At 40.5% G+C, this 17,295-nt stretch overlaps 1 protein-coding gene across 1 annotated transcript in view; it reads right to left on the bottom strand.

Moving 5' to 3' along the window:
• rimbp2b (RIMS binding protein 2b) overlaps positions 1-17,295 on the bottom strand; it is a 46,111-nt gene that overhangs the window by 28,679 nt on the left and 137 nt on the right. Inside the window, exons 2-9 of the mRNA XM_053504761.1 lie at positions 15,542-15,646; positions 10,090-10,140; positions 4,791-4,989; positions 2,977-3,128; positions 2,192-2,271; positions 2,007-2,116; positions 1,597-1,729; positions 794-1,485 (exon numbers count right to left, since the gene is read on the bottom strand). Coding sequence (XP_053360736.1) covers positions 794-1,485; positions 1,597-1,729; positions 2,007-2,116; positions 2,192-2,271; positions 2,977-3,128; positions 4,791-4,989; positions 10,090-10,140; positions 15,542-15,643 — 1,519 coding nt within the window. The 5' untranslated portion in view covers positions 15,644-15,646. The remainder of the gene's footprint in view (positions 1-793; positions 1,486-1,596; positions 1,730-2,006; positions 2,117-2,191; positions 2,272-2,976; positions 3,129-4,790; positions 4,990-10,089; positions 10,141-15,541; positions 15,647-17,295) is intronic.

Below are 17,295 nucleotides of genomic sequence, written 5' to 3'. Positions count from 1 at the left end.
GTAAAGTTTGGAATAAAAATAAAAGAAAAGGGTCATGGGACACACAAAAAAAAAGACAGGAGAGGAGAAAAACCATTTACATGGGACCTGAGTCAAGTTTTGCAACATTTTGCGAGATCTCGCGAAGATTTTGCGAGATCTCGCGAAGATTTTGCGAGATCTCGCAAAACTTTATCACCCCCATTTTCCTTCAACACATTTTTTCCCATCACCCATGTCCCTTTAGGGCATCCGTAGTATTCCATCACAAAATGGAAAGTTATGGAAAAATTTTTATATGCCCGAAAAAAAGCAGGATATCATACTGTATAAGCGACCACTTTTTAGACAAAAGTACTAAATGAAAGCTGCCGGGTTTCGCTGGCCAAAAATAAGCAGGTGCAACAATCAAAATTCTCAAAAGAACTGTGGGTGCTTCTGCATTATGCTCAGTAGAAAAAAATTGCACAAATTCTACTCGACAGGTTTAAGGGTCCTCAAAGCTTCGTCACACCAAATACTGTAGTGTTTTTTTTTTTTTTTTTGGGAAAGCATGGTATATAAATACAAAACTCTATCTTGCATTTATTTTTATAGAAAACTCAGTTAAATCCAAATGCTTTATAGTAAGGACACTGCCATGAAAACTGTACGGCATATTACCAAGTTACAGTACAGAAAAAATATTAAAATCTGCCCAGAGTGCTATTTTTAGACTCTAGTCTTGCATCATTAACATACTGTACAACATAACCTAATATAAACCTAACGATTATACACAAGCGATGCCTGGATGAGAAAATGGAGGACTCACCAGCAGTCTGCGTGCAGAACTCCCCCATGATCTCTATCTTCTCTCTCTGCTCTAAAGATAAGTGCCAGGGCACCTGATGCGGCCTTGCCACCACGCGCACCTTGTACACAGTCATTGGTTTGAGGTTGTAAAAGCGGTACTTGTACCCTCCCGGTTTGACCACGTCGTACTCGGTTCCGTCGAGGAAGACAGTGTGGCTGTAGTTGCTGTCGCTGGGCATCCAGGAGAGCTCGGCCGAGTTCTGAGCCACCTTGTCGACGCGGAGCTGGCACGGCGCCACCGTCACGTCCTTCCCGACCATCAGGGTGCACCGCAGCGGGTCCGAGACACCGCGCTCCGTTATGCTCTGCACAGAAATCCGGTGTGCGCGCGACGTCAGGTTCAGCTTCTCCACTAGAAACTTGCTGCGAGCAGTGCATGGCACGCTGGCACGCACCTCCTGGTCCACCAGCACGCTGTAGCCGCTGATGCATCCCCAGGCGGGTGGCACCAGAGGAGACTCCCAGCTCAAGATCACGCTCTTTGCAAGCTGTTTGATGAGCGTCAGGCGCCGTGGGTAAGGCACTACGTCTTCTCCGACCTCATCCACGCTCACATCCAGCATGGCCGTGCCTGAGCTTGTGGCACATGGCGCCAGGGGCTCGCCGGCCAAGCTGGGACCCATGACGCCCAGGTCGATGCCCATGCCCATGCTGCTCACGCCGCTGCTGCTGCTCGTCCCCGTGCCCGTGCAGGAGCTCAGGGCCTCCAGTTTCTCCGAGAGCAGCGTACTGAGCGTGCTCACCGCGCTGCTCGGTACAGACGCCGAGCTGCTGCTGTGGTTGAAGGTGAAGTTGAGGTAGGACGGTTCTTTCGAGGTCGAGCCGAAGTTGTCATCATGGGCGAATTCAACAAAGTTGGATGGGACGAGGCCCTGCTGGCCATCCAGCAGCTCCCCTGACAAAAGCAGATAACAAACATATAATAATAATAATAATAATAATAATAATAATGAAAACTTTGCTTACATTTCACAACAAATTTAAAATAATTAATTACACAACCTTATATTGTCACTTACTGTATAACGTCTAAGTTACATTAAATTGCAGTTAGCATAAAGGATTAGCAAAAGTGCTATCATATTGTATAAAAAATGATATAATACAAGTGAAAATGCTGAATAATTTGTTGTTTTTCCTTCGTTTGAGTCACATACAGTACATACACTCACCTTCATAGAAGCCGTCTTCATCCATGGTCCCGTAAACGTAAAGATACTTCCCTGCCACCAGGGGGAGCTCAGCCTCAGGATGCTCATTAGGGCCGTCGTACGGATTATAACTGCCGACAAAAGTCATTAATTAGACGTTGGGGTGCACTGAACTCTAAATGTCTCGACGCTGAGAGTGTACTCACTTATAGCGGGCGACACACAGCCGGACCTTTCCCGTGTACCTGGGCTTGGCACGAGGAGACAGGTTCAGCTCTCTCTCCATCTGAAAACGGGAGGTGGGTATAACAATCCAATGTAAGGCATTTCCATACAAACTTAAATGTTAAGAGACATTTTTGTTCAGTATTCCATGTGCACTGTCATTAATATGCAGTGCGTGTGTGTGTGTGTGTGTGTGTGCAGTGTGCTGCATGGAGGATGAAGCATGGTGTGTGTGTAAGGAGGCCAATAACTCCAGCAGGACACACTCTGAACAGACAGATTGGACAATTCACACCCTCGAATCTTATTCCCCGCACACACACACACACACACACGACTTGTGGCTTATGAGAAGACGAAACCGTGTCATTAACTGAACTCATACAGGGGCTGTGATCATTATCAGTGGGCCGGTTTTAATAGACGACCTCAGCGCACTCCAGCCATTAACTGTTATTTACATTAAAACCCTGCAACAGTGGCCAAAAAAATTATGCGATTAAGTGTCATTATCATGACCCAGAACAACAGGTGGGACTGAGTGGGACTGCGGCAGATAAAAATATTTGGAGCAAAACAAAACCCACTTCACACAAAATGCATAGAAATGACATGATAGCTGAAATAAACATCTTTTGACTGCATGGAAATTTTAATCCGATTGGCCTTGGTCGGTTTTACATCGTGCATGTGTGTGTCAGCTGTTGATTGACCGACACTTCGACTCGACAAATTGCCTTACAGCAGCAGTGAAGATGGGTCGGACCTCGGAGAGACAGGTTCGCCGGGGACTGGAGGGCGTGCTCCGCGACAGGAAGCTGGGTTTGATGGACAGCAGCTCCGCCTTCTCTCCGGCGCTCATCTGCAGAGGTCGAATGAACTCCGAGATCACAGACTTGCTCAAGGAGCCTTCGGTTCCTACAAGACAAAAATGACACACATCCTCTGATGGAAAAAATGCTGTTATGAAAAAAAATGATCACCTGCTGCAATGTGGTTTCATGTTGACTGGAGTCAGCGTTACTATCCTGAAGTTGACTATACACCATGATTGTACACCATACAAGTGAATCGCCCCTTCATCATGAGTTTGCGAGTTTTAATCCAGGGTGATGCTGTAGCCTCCCGCAGCTGAGGGCCTAGAGCGAGCTGATTGGCCGAGTTCTCTCAGAGGGGAGCAACTGGAGGCACTTAGCGCTTTCATATTAATCACGGCTCTACAGCCAATCACGGACGTCTGTGAGCTCACACAAGCGGGAGGAGTGGATAGCGCTGTCCTCCGAGTGTGTTACGCGAGTTTGCAGCTTAAAAAGATGTGGTTGGTGGCCCCATACGGCTCAGAGGAAACACATGCGAGCCTTCACCCTCTTTGGTTCTGTGGTTGTAGCCTTGTTATGGGAGTGCGGGTGGGAATTGGTTACGACAGAAAATCTGGAAAGATCTTAAAGATTAAACAAATAAAGACTAAAACATGCCATTTAGACCCATCACTTAGTACTCAATCAAAGCACCTTTAGCCTCGAGTCTGCATGTGAATGATTCTACAAGCTTGGCACACCATTCTGTCTCCTTGGCAGAACCATTCGAGCTCCACCAGGGTCAGTAAACAGCCATTTTCAGGTCTCTCCAGAGATTCTATTTTCAGGTCTCTCCAGAGATTCTTTCTTGGGTTCAGGTCCAAAGTCATTCAAAATACCCGTTTTTACTTTGCAAATGTGGACAGAAATATGAAAGATGTTTAATTAACATTTGAATTAATTTTACGATGAGTGTGGAAAATAACCAAATGAATCTTAAAACCCTTGGACTACTAATTAGAAGGTCCCAGACTCAAACCCCAACACCACCAAGTTGTAGATGTTGGGCCCTTAAACAAGACCCTTAACTGCTCATATGTGTAATAAGATTAATATAAGTCGCTCTGAATAAGGATGTCCCACACGCCATAAATGCACCTGTTTAGCAAGTGAAAAAGCACTGACACTGGAGACTCCTTCCAAAACCCGCCAACTAAACATCTACAGTACTTACTGGATACGCCCTTTTTAAATCTCTTTATATGGCGCGTCCAACGAGTGCAAATACAACAGCTGTCAGAGTTGCAGCTATAGAAACTGACCTAGCGCCTTCTGGCCAATCGAAAACCTTCAACAGCGCGGTGGCATAAATCATTTTAACAGCCATTCAGACGTTTGAAAGTGGCAAAATTACACGCCCTTTTCATCTCCCTGGAAGATCCACCAATCTATCCACAGCTCCATCCATCTTCGCAGCTAATCATCCATACATCTGATCCATCTCCAGCTAAAGGTCAGCTTGAGCACCGCGTATGCTCCCAGCATGCACTGCGACGTAATAACCACAGGATTCTGACATGGGAGAGCGGGGACTGTCTGACGGATGGCTTCATTACTTTCATACAGACTCCACAGTATTTCCATTTCTTGCCCCGTGCGGCGCTACACACCTGCTGCCATGTGTGTCCTCATGTCTCAGAGGGACAAACTTTGACATTCTCTTCAAGATACACCACTTTTTATGATTTGGTTCTACATAAATAACAAAAACAATGTTGCACACCCTTGCCCAGGCCATTGAGGAGCGAACTTAGCGAAGATGTTTTGCTGGGCGACTCGGGCGAGTCTCCTCCCGTCAGCTGTCCGGAGCCGAGCAAATCCAACTTCCCAGCCTGCAGCCTGAAACGCTCCAGCTCCTTCGACAGCATGTTGAACTGCTCGCTTTGCGCCCGACATCGTTCCTCCAGCTCCCTCACCTTCGCCTGCGCAGGAAACAAAAACACCAAGGGAAGAAATAGAACAAGGGACAGAAACAAATAAGGAGAGTGAGTGATCCAGAGAGAGTGATAGAAAGATAGGAAAGAAAAGGGAGTGATAGAAACAGGAAAAGAGTGTTAATTGCAGTGAAATTCACATCGCTAAATTATACACAGTTGACATAAAGGACACCTGAACATCACGGTCAAAACGACAAAGCGCGCGACCGCTTTAGATTTATCCGTGTTTGTCGTTTTTTTTCTCTTTCATCGGCTAATTTCTCGTCTCAATGATGGCGATACATTTAGCGAGTATTTAATTAGTTTTGTTAGACATTCTATTAAGTCTGTTAATTACATTATGCTCAGTGTGTGATGGCGCGTCAACTGTTTGATTCACATTTCACAGCTGAGCTGTTTGTTCTTATTTATTTCAGGAAGAAATTACGTATTACGTAGGATTAGGCTGAAATATCCTATAATAGGACAAAAAAATCCTAAATATTTACCAAAAAAAAAAAAAAACACAGGTGTGGAAAATTTAACAGAATTAGCCCAAAGACAAGAAAATGCACCACTGGCGCTAACCAGTGCTAACGCTAACGTAACTACAAATTTAGCTCAAAGCTGAATCGCCTATGTTGAAAAATTTTCAATTTCGACCAACAGAATTGGTAATACTGTACATATGCAATTTAGCATGAGTCAGCCAAAAAATGTACAGTATACACACTTCAGGAAAAGAAAAAACTTTGCTGTATATTGTTTATATAAGTTCTTGGAACTTGTTGTTGGAACTAGTGCAATTTGTTTGTCTGAAAGTGCAATTATTGTATTGTTTTTTTTCTCTTGTATTTATACACTGTACTGTCCCTATTTTTTATTTGCACAATTATAATTTTCTTCGCGGTTGTAACAAAGAAATTTCCCAGCTGTATGACGAATGAAGGTAAAATCTTATCTTATCTTAATATTCTGAGACTAAATTAATTTCTATACGTTATATGATAATAAAATGATAATACCTGTACCAAGACTCTCTGTACATGATTTAGCGGTTTAGAAGATGAGTAAGTGAGTGAATAATCTAATCATATTAGTAATATTATATTAATATAATATACATCATACCATTTTTCGTTTCCTAAGGTGTGTATAATTTTTTTTTTCAGTTTCCACAAGACAAATGTGAGACAAATACATTTTTTCCTAAAGCACCACAAAAACATGTTAAGATCTGATATCATGCTTTTGAATGTAACAGAACAATATATTATTTCCTAAAGTGAGTAATAAAATGGAAGAAAACACTTTTTAATACTTTTTATACAGTATATTTCAGTTATATTTAAAGTTGTAGAATGTCCATAACCAAACTTATAGAGCTTTACACACTTTTTAAAGACTTTCCTATGGCGGTACAGTCTGGTACCAAACACTGGCAACGTTAAATAAGCATTAACTTGCAGAAAACTTCATAATATTAATTAATATAGAGTTTACAGCGACTGTCAGAGCTGCTGTTATAGTAATAATTTTAATTAATCAACATCTTCTGACCAATCAGAATGGAGAATAAAGACATGTCCTTTTTTTTATCACATTTACAGCTATGACATGCGGCATGAGTGATGTATGAACATCGAGCATGTCTCAGAAAAGAGAACATCTGTGGAAATCATTCGAGGGGTGAACAGAAATCCATACGCCGTGTCTCAAGTCACATACTGTTACTTTACTAATACTTCAGTCTTGTTAAGTACGATTTTTTTATTTTATTTTAACAGGAACCAGAAACAAAGCAACAACATTAAATTGGACATGATGGTTTAATAGTTTTGAACTGGTTCATAAATTAATAACGAGTATGTGATTGTTGACACAGCTATAAAGTTGAGGAGTGTGCGGTGAGCGTTTTATCCCAACACGATTCTCTTATCTGAGTCGCTTGAGGGTTTCGGTTGTTTGTGGTATGGCTGAGAAGCCGAGCACAACGAGGAAGGCCATGCAACAGCCGTAAATGAGTAGAGGGTCAGGTGGTGAGCATTGAACACGTAAGACGTTCAGTAAGACGTTGGCGAGCAACTCGTCATTTATTAAAAGGCATATTTTCGAGCATTTCCTGTTTTACATCTCCGGTTGATCACTTTTGGTCAAAGACACAATTAAGAAAGTTAAACTACTTCAACCTTAGATGGATGTTTTTTTTTTTCCCCAAAAACATTGCAGCACACCATCATTCGTAAACACAAACGAATGCTCTCTCTCTCCTAGTTGAGATGAACGATCTTTACTTTCAGGAAGCCCTAACCAATGAGCAATCTAGTTCAAATCCAGTACTGAGGAGCAAAAAAATGGTTAAAATGTATTTAGCCTTCTGGATTAGTGACGAATAGGGGAAAAAGTCATTCATACTGTAATATGTAATTATTTGGTACAGTACATGCAATGTCTAATATGAAAGATGAATATCTCCAGTTAGCTATAATACAGTATATGTGTCATATCAAGTCTGGTATTAAGTCACGCAGCTTAGTTTTGCGCTATAGCCAAAACTAAAAGTTTTAAGCGTAAACATTGTTTTAAAGCACTTTAATTACTTGTAAATCACCCACAAGGTGCTTATTAAGCATCAAGGTCTACAAAGTCAGTGTTACTGACCCCTTGTTAAAGGAAATACATAAGACATGGCTCTCTTTAGACCATTCGTGTTATCTTCATTTGTTTCCCTATACAAGACAGAATTTAATACGCCAATTACATCAGATAGCTAAAACAGAAAAGGGTAAACAATCAGCAAAGTTAATCTCAAATGAAGATTGGATAAAATTCATGGACTTCACTCCTAAGTCCTTTCACTGTGGTGCAGTGTCATGAATCCAATCAGAAATCACTGATATAACACAATAATAAACATTAAAAGTATCTGTGAACTTTGAGTAGGTTAATATAGACTTAGATAAACTACACATTAACAGTGTTTGAGGAGAAAATTAACATTATACAATTTTCCTTCATTCCAAATCTAGTTTTTCAGCCAAGACATTTCCCTTACTAGCCTGTATACGTCAAAATCCTTACAGGCCTGCGTTAGATAAGGTTATAAAAGGTTATATAAATAAATCTAACCGTATTAACGTATTTTGTAAAACATCAGAGTTTGTATTTCTATATTTATGTTCAATGTTACCCCTTTCTTGGGCAAAGAACCACATTTGGTAAGTTGCAAGTGGTAGTATTAAGTACCTCGAGAAAAAACACACATTCGTAGAAAATAAGGCCATATCAATGTTTATAAATAAATCTGCTTTTTTTTTTTTTGCTTTTATTTTTGCTCTATATTTCCAATATTTATAAAAAAGTATTACCCTAAACAGACGAGGAACCATAAATGGGAACTTCACTGACCTTGAGTTGCAACATAAAAATGACAACAATGAAAAAATTCTATGAAAATCACAAAAGTAAAAAAAACCATTGTAAAATTTTGAAAATTGGAATTCCTAAGTATTTATGAGTGCCCTATAAAGGGTTCACTTGTATAGGGATGTTGGTCTTTAAAAACATAATGGACATGCTAAAACATAATTAAGAAAAAAAAACAATAAAAAAATTTCAATATCTTAAATAATCAATAAATGTGCAAGTTTTGCACAAAATTGTTGAGTAAACAAAAGTTAGAAAAAAATCTGAAATTCATATAAAATAGTAAAATATGAAGACTAGGAAATATTTCTAAGCTACCACTGCTAACATTATTAAAAATGGTAGCGATTTCGCTTGAGACTTTCGAATCCAACTGTGTTAGCATCCTAATCATTTCTACTACAATTCCATCATTAAACTTCAGGAGGTGGGGCAATAGGGGCCGGGTTATAAATAAAGGAAGGAATAAAGGAAGAACACTATACAGTATTGTTAGCTATAAAATAGAATTCCTTTAGAACTGTGACTCGATTTTCGGGCGAGGCGAACTTAGCTAGAAGCTTGAATGGAAAAGTGAAGCAAGACAAAATGATTATAAAACACGGAACAATAAACAATGCCTTGGCTGACTGGCTACATTCGGGACAATGAAGGTAGCACAATAATGCACAATTTGCAAGATAAATTATCTGACAGAACAAAAAAATCCAAGATAGCTAAATAGCTAAAAAAAACTAGCGTTTTTTTACTGACACAATTAACAGATAAAATTCATATGACTGGATTGTAGTTTCTGATTGGCTCTTTATGACATGCTCGTTTGTGAAAGATTGTTAGTGCTCTATTCCTGAGTTACAGTCATCATGGAAAGGCTGTGTTAGGCTGAACGAAATCCTTTCTTACATAACCAAGCATAACCAAATTACACTGAGCACAGAACATCCCACAGATGAACGTAGCTCGTTTCGAGCTGCTCTTCATCTTGGGCTCGAGCACAAAGAAAGATCACTACAGGCTACGCTACAGGAAGACATTCCCGAGACGGAAATAGGGTGTGGGGGGAAGGGGGGAGGTGGGGGGGAGTTCAAATGGGAATACACGTTGAGGAAAAATAACTGGCCAATACCTGCATGCTGTCCAAGTGATTCTGTATATGCAAAAAAAAAAGACCAATAACACAGTGACAAGAGATGTGAGAAAAAACCAAATCACTCTTGTAAACAGTCTGAATTATTACACAAAAAGCAGAAATTGTGCAGTCTTTCGAATCATGAGTACGTGTGCTGTGGAAATTAAGGCAGGGAAATTAAAGCTGCCGGTTAACGTCATGAGCGTCGAGAGCGTGAAAAAAAATTATAATCTCGGGTGTACTCCAGAAGAAGCAATGTTGTATCTAAAGAAATGTCAGGCTGCACAAAAAGACAAGCTTTTAAAAAAATAATAATAATAATTTACTTTCATAACGGAAGCTTAAACTCAAATCAGGTAGCAAAGGTAGGAAGGGCCACTGATACGTACAGTATGAGTCATCATGCATATGAAATGAAAATGATGCATGGTCTGTCCGAGTACAAGCTGAAAAGAGATAAAAGCTTGCATGCATTAAACACACACACATACAGACACACACACACACAGACACACAAAAACACAGATACACACACACACACACTCACTCACCTCTAACAAATGTACAGCACCTTCATGTTCCTTCTTTGCCTCAACCTGAGCCTGGAGTCATGAAAATTAAAGATTAGCCACGGGATTAAAGCGTGTCAGGTCTAAAAAAAAAAAAAAAACCTCGGAAAAAAAAGAAATTGGTCCGATCCTGTTTATTAAGAAGTAGAAAAGAGGGTGTGGTTTGCTGAAAGGTTTATATATGTATAGATACATACATGTGTGTATGTATATACAGTATACTGTACGTACACGCTCACATAAGGGGCGTTCAAGTCAAAGTGGGACATTTGATTGTGCAGAATAGGTTTGTAGTTGTAAGTCTAAAATCTTCTTTGATGTCACTAGTGCTTGGATACCATCAAGGTGTCAAGAATGTTTTCCTAGTATGCCAGAGCCATGATCGGACTCCATGCTTCACGTTATCATCACTGCTGAAATGCTGGCCTCCCAGGAACTCCTTTAATGGGCCACTAGTGAAACGCTGGGATAAGTGCATTAGTGTAGTGCAGGGGATTATATGGAGAAATAAAGGGAGTGCAGTGGCTCAGAGCCCAATGCAGTCGTTCAATGAACATTCAGCGGGTGGAACACCTAATTCTTTAAAAAATCGACTGATGATTAGTCACCAACATGTGGAAGGGACGCATCTGTCTGTGGGAACTGTACACACACTCATTCACCAACACCACTTGCACATTACAGGAGCTCAGGTACTGTAGGTCCTGACCTCGCTCTAAGCCATTTCCACATGTTTGGGGCATTGCAGGAGTTCCTGGAAGGCCAGAGTTTCAGACGTGAAGCAGCTAGAACGATAATGGCTATGGCGTACTGAGATTCTTTTTACGGTGATATAGTATTCAAGCGCTAGTGAAACACTGGGATAAATGCATTGGTGTAGAAGGGGATTATATAGAGGAATAAAGGGAGTTTTAACTCTCATGACTGTGTTCTTTGACGTGAACACCCCTCGGATATAAGCATTCAGATTCAGCCGAACATCCCATATAATCTCATGCCGGATATATGATGTACTGTAACGAGCAATAAAGTCAAGTTCAGTCGAATGTATAAATATATTACCTTATTAATTTTTGCACATATCACTTTTTCATTAAATACACAGTAATAATGATAAACTGCAAACAGGTTGTTTTCTCGTGTTTATTCTTTTGTTTATTCTTACATTTCTTATTGCTGCTGTTCTCACTACAATGACAATAAAGTCTCTCATCTTATCTTCTATAATTCTTCTCTAAACTAAAGAAGCGAATACACAAAACCAAACATACTGTACAGTAGCTTAGCCGAAGACGAATTAAAAAATCCGTCCATTTCATTGACATGGCATTGGTCTCATAATTATGTCCCAGGTCGTGCGTTTGTGAGTGCGCGCCTGATTCCGAGTGTCTCCCTATTCCCTGGTGATTATAAGAGTCCACTGCTTTCAGACTGCTTTCGTGAAGCTGACAGACAGTGTGTCAAACGTTCCATCGCACACTTCACACATCGTCACAGTTCATCTCTGAGTAATTTACTCGGCGTAGTGACACACTGCGTCTCTCAACTTTTAAATCAGGTGGAAATAAATGAAAAAGTGCAGATCTCTTATAACGCTCCCGGGCAGGGGGCAGGTTACAACTCAATGGCTGATTGAGCGAGTTTAAAATGACTCATTTGAGTAATAATGAGAAATTGTGATTCTCCACAGGTTGCTCAATCTAAAACGGTCAATCAATAGTCAAGATATTACACTCTGACTGAATTCTTCATAACAACAAAATGCCTGCCTCGTTAGCCAGCAGATAGAGGCAATGCACATACGCTTTCCTAGAATTATGAACACTAAGGAGTCTGTATGGTAGAAAACAGATAGAAAAAGATGGAAGAAGAAAGAGAAGGGGTGGGGGGGGGGGCAGCTCAGTGGTTTAGGACTGCTAACCAGAAGGTCCCGGGTTCAAACCCCACCACGCTTCCAATGTTAAGCCCTTAAGCAAGGCACTTAACCCTCAACTGATCAGATTTATCAAATAAGATGGGATCCAATAACGTAAGTCAAATGCAGTAGATGTAAATGTAGAAAGGGAAAGATGGAGAGAGATAAAGAGAAACATGAGAGAAACGTGAAGACAAAGTGAAGCTGAAACAAATAAAGAGGGATAAAGAGAAAGCGAAGTGGAGAGGCAAAAACAAAAAAGAAGAGAAAAAAAAGTGTGAGTGAGAAAAGAGATAGAAACAGAATGTGAGAAAGAAAGAAAGAGAGAGACAGAAACTGGAGAGATATAAAGACAGATATACAGAAAAAAAGAGAGGGAGAGTTAAAGAAAGAAAGACAACATTAAAAACGCTTATTACCCTGAACATACAGTATGGAAAGACGATGAACGTAGGCTTTCCTTATATGGTCAGTGTTTCCTGTTCTCGTTAACCTGTTTCCATGGTAGTTAAATACTCTCACCTGGTGCCTGTTAACCCAAAATGTTTAATTATAAACAAACCCTTTGTGACAGTAGAAAATGACTATCACTGGAGACTCCTTCCAAGAATCAAAATAATTGTCCTTCGTTCCGTTAAATAATCCGTCTCATACACGTCCCTGCGTTAAATGATGATTATATTAGCGTGCATTAATATAAACTCGCGATTGTTTGAGGTGCTGTTTTAAAAAAATCCCTTCTGACCAATCAGAATTGAGAATTCAACAGCGCTGTGGTTTAAAGACTCATCACCTAACAATCGCTACTGATTAAATGATCTTCACGACACTACGTCCTACACTACAGGAAGGAAGTATTAAACTCTAGATAGTACTCAGCTCCATTAAGTAGACTTCCAGACTCTTTTAGAAACGACTTTATGTCCATGTTCCTTACTCAGACTGTGTGTTCACAGAGGTCGAACCTTATCTCACACACCCTAGACTGAGCTGAGGCTATTTTTAACTACAAGCACTAGCTCCAGGGAGCGATCCTGAGATGCATGTAACTACTGCATATTTGTTCTCTGATATTCGTCCTGAATCCAAATCAGACCTGGCTGATATGAATAAGGTCATGACTTCTGTACGAAAAAAATCAAATAAAGTAAATCTATGCACAAAAAAAAAGGCACATCCTGGTTGCAGGTTCAGGAAACTTGGACTTAGATTGTGATCACTGACTGACAGCGTCATTGACAGACAGAGTTCTGATAAATTGTGGCGCTGGTTGATGTGCAAACATTTACCTATAAATGTAAATGTATCACTGTATAGCAGGCTAAAAAAAGGAAAAGTTAAAGGGATAGTTTGGTTTCTTAAAGTCTGTCTTAAATCAAAATTGAGGTGCATATACAGTACTGTAAGAACCGTAGGTTGCATTCGTTATAGTTTTTCCTGCTCTGCATGCCAACCAAGAAGCTCTTCAGCTGGAATGTGAGAACAATGTTAATAATCGGGGCCAAATTGCACAACCCTCGAGACTCATTTGGAGCTTCTGCAGTCTCACTGAGCTAGACTGGTTGTGGTAAGTTGGTATATTTCAAAGTAGGTGTGTTTTTAGTGCAAATTGAGCTCTTTTCTACAGTAAATCGACGTATAGTTCTGGTTCTGGTTAGCCACGCGGCTAGATCCATTTGGCTTTAGGACTGTGGTACTGTAAATTTGTACTCATACGCCATGACTTTGATCTCAGTGGGACTACAGGAGCTTCATACAGTATGAGCATATGAATGCATTTTTGCATGAAACGAGGGTTGTGGAAATTGGCCCCATTGTACTCATGAAGAACTTCACAGTTAGTGTAAAGAGCCGGAAAATTCATATCGAGTAAAAGCTATAGTATTGTACTTATACACATCTCAATTTTGATTTAAGACGGACTAGGACAAAAACTGAACTATTACTGATTATGGCACAAGCAGCCTGCAGCAGATTCATCGCTTTAAATCGGACTGCTTGTAAATGGGAGGAACCATAGACAGACTTAAAAATAAAAGATTTCTTCCTCTAGTAGCACTTTCAGATCCCAGTGGCAAACCAAAAACATGTAGTAATAACGCTTTAATAGAATAAGTGGAGAAGCTGTTAAAACATTAGGTGCTGAAAGAACGTGTGGCAGGTGACTGGAGCATGTCAGGCTGCTTTTTTCCCTTCAACGCTGAAACGGCTGGGCGAACAGATTGCATTCCTACACACCCTGGGAACAGCAAAACACCGCTCCAGTCTTAAGCCAAGGTCTTGGTTTTTTATCGCTTGGGTCATTTCTTCCATCATTTCTTTCTTTAGATTTGGACATCTGACCAAATACCTAGTAATTCGACAGGGATGAATGTGGTATCGGATAGAGCTGCTAATCAGGATGCGAGTGCGAAACCCGTTAGGTGGTTTGTTTGGCGAATCCGAGGAGCGTAATTCCAATCCATAGCAGAGGTTGACACACAGCCGGGGAAGTTAAACATGGATGATTCATAATCAATTACAAACACAGGCACGAGGATTAAATCAGGAACGCAAAAGAGCGTGTGGAAGAAAGGAGAGAAAAAGAGGAAAGAGTGAGAAACAGAAAGAAACATGTAGATGGAATCGGGAGACAATAGGAGAAAGATAAAGAAAGGGGGAAACAAAGAGTATGTTCAAAAGAGAAGACAGAAAGAGAGAGATAAACATTCTGTTTGAGAGAAAGGAAATAAAAAGAAAGAAAAGCAGAAAGGGCAAAAAGGGAGAGACAAAGACAGAGATGGAGAAAAGAGATGGAATGACAGGAAAAGAAAAAGAAGAGAGATAAAGAGAAATATAGAGCGATATTAAGAGAAACGGAGATACAGAAAGAGAGAGATAAAGAATGTGAGACAGAGATAGAGTAAGATAAAAAAAAGAGAGTGTGTTTGAGAGAAGTGATGGAGTGAAATAATAAGTGAGAATGTGTGAAAGAGAGAAAGCTAGGTAGACATGAAGAGAGAGAGAGAGAGGGGGAGAGAAAAGAAGAAAAAGAGAATGATAGATAAAGAGAGAGCGCAAAAGAAAAAAGTAGAGAAAAACAAAGTGTGTGAGAGAACATAGGAAAAAGAGAGGGAAACAGACAGAATGAGAAGAGAGGGAGAGAAAGAGAACAAAAACAAGGTTTTGATTATATTCAATACAAAAACTCTTAGTTAGGCTTTACGTTGACACACAACAGGGGATGATAAATTATCGAAAAGACATGACGTGTCTCAAACCATCAGGAACCAGTTGGATTCATAGTGCACCAGTGTTACCAATGGTTCCAACCGTTTTACTCGATCACATTGTTTTCACTTCCTGTTTCACTTGTTCTTCTCTCGCTAAGTGATATACATTATACACCAGTCTGTCAGAAATGTATCAGCTCTCACGTCGTAGACACACGTCCTCAGCATGGGTCGTGTCCCAAAACCACTTAACTGCTTAACCCAAAACAGCACACACTCCCAGGTGCAGCGACCCCCGACCTCTCACCTTCTGCAGAAGGTCGATCTCCTGCTGCTTGGCACTGAGGACGGCCAGGGCCTGTTCATGTTCCAACTCTAACTGCTGCCGCCTCTCAGCAGCCTCGCGCATATGCTGAGGACAGAGAGAGAGACAGAGAGAGAGAGAGAGAGAGAGAGAGAGAGAGAGAGAGATGTTAGCAGAAGGGCAAGAGTCACAGATTTGAGGAACAATGAGAAAAAGATGAACAAACTGAAAGAACGATGGGTATAAAATCGGGGATGGGGGCAGGTGCCGCAGAAGACAAATCGCTTTCTCCCTCTCTCTTTCTCTCTCTCTCTTAGTGAGTCAATGATGATAAAGTGATTCTTAACCCACACACTAAGAGCATTTCCAGCCCTCCTGAAATGCCAGCAGAATCATCTCCGAACGCCTGTGACTGTATCTCCGTCATCCCATCTACATCTGCCACTTAAACCTGTTCGCTTCGCACACTCATCCGTCTCGCGGCATCCCGCGGGAGTGGAGCTGAAGACGCTCAAAGTCTCTTCTAAGCTCTCTATCTGAATCAGAAGCGCTCTTGTAATTGTCTCATGTTTATTGCTACCTACTGAGTCAAATTAGACTCTAATTCGAGCATTAAAAAAAAAAGAATTACACTCTCAGGGCTCGACTCACTGAACACTCGTGCTCATCCAGGAGGAACAGGCCGAGCCCCGAAATTTATTTCCAAAAGCAAGACTAATACTGTACATATATATACAGATAAACAAATCTTAGTTGTTTTATATGATAAGTTAAGCTAATTAATGTTTTTTTGTGTTTATAAAATATATTATGTATCTATCTGTATTTTCATCCACTTATTAAAACTTAATTAAAAGGTAAAACTATTAAAAGTAATTAAAAACAACTTACAAGAATAAAAACAAAAAATAATACACAGATAAGCAACAAAATAAATAAATGAATACTAATTAAACTACTACTACCACTAATACTAATAATATTACTACAAGAGGCGTTCAAGTCAACCCAGGACACACAGACAGATGCGTCTCTTTCACGAGTTGGCGACTAGTTATCTGTCTATTTTCAAGGATCAGGCGTTTCACTCGCTAAATGTTCACAGGAATGACTGACGTGGCCTCCGAGCCACAGCTGGAATCGACCTTCGTTTGTGCCATTTGGATATTTTACATCCAAGAGTCATTCATAAATGTCAATCGGTTTTACACCTTCATCCACCAAAAAGTTCATCACAAGTCCCGGTTTGGCTTGAACAGGGGGCTTTCGGAAAGTGAAGGACCCAAAAACAAACAAACAAAGAAATCTTACAGTACATTTTCAGTTAAATTTCACATCAATGAACGAATCCATCACAATAACAAAAATTATTTTAAACAATTCCAGTGGTTTTGTCACTGATATAAACTAACACTGTGATGCACAATAAATATTGACCTGCAGGATAAAGATCAGCAATCAGAAGACTGATCCACGTCAGGGAAAAAGGCCAGCTGGGTCAATCCCACCAAGTGGCCATTATCTTCATATAAGGTGGATTTGGAGCATAAATTACATCCATAATTCATCAGCCACCAGTCTGAAAGGTGTCCTGTAGTTAAGTGTGCATCATGTTTGCTCAGCCTTGAAGACTCCAAGCCAGACAGTTTCTCAGCTTAGGATCTGTTGGTTAGTTAGTTAGTTCCGGTCTCCTCCCGAAAGCTCCTGTCTGAGCTGCTGGTATACGAGTCTAATCAACACCATCTGACCGATCGAGA

This window comes from Clarias gariepinus, chromosome 9 (genome assembly GCF_024256425.1).
Source record: "Clarias gariepinus isolate MV-2021 ecotype Netherlands chromosome 9, CGAR_prim_01v2, whole genome shotgun sequence".
Lineage (NCBI taxonomy): Eukaryota > Metazoa > Chordata > Actinopteri > Siluriformes > Clariidae > Clarias > Clarias gariepinus.
This window is presented reverse-complemented; position numbering and strand designations above follow the sequence as displayed.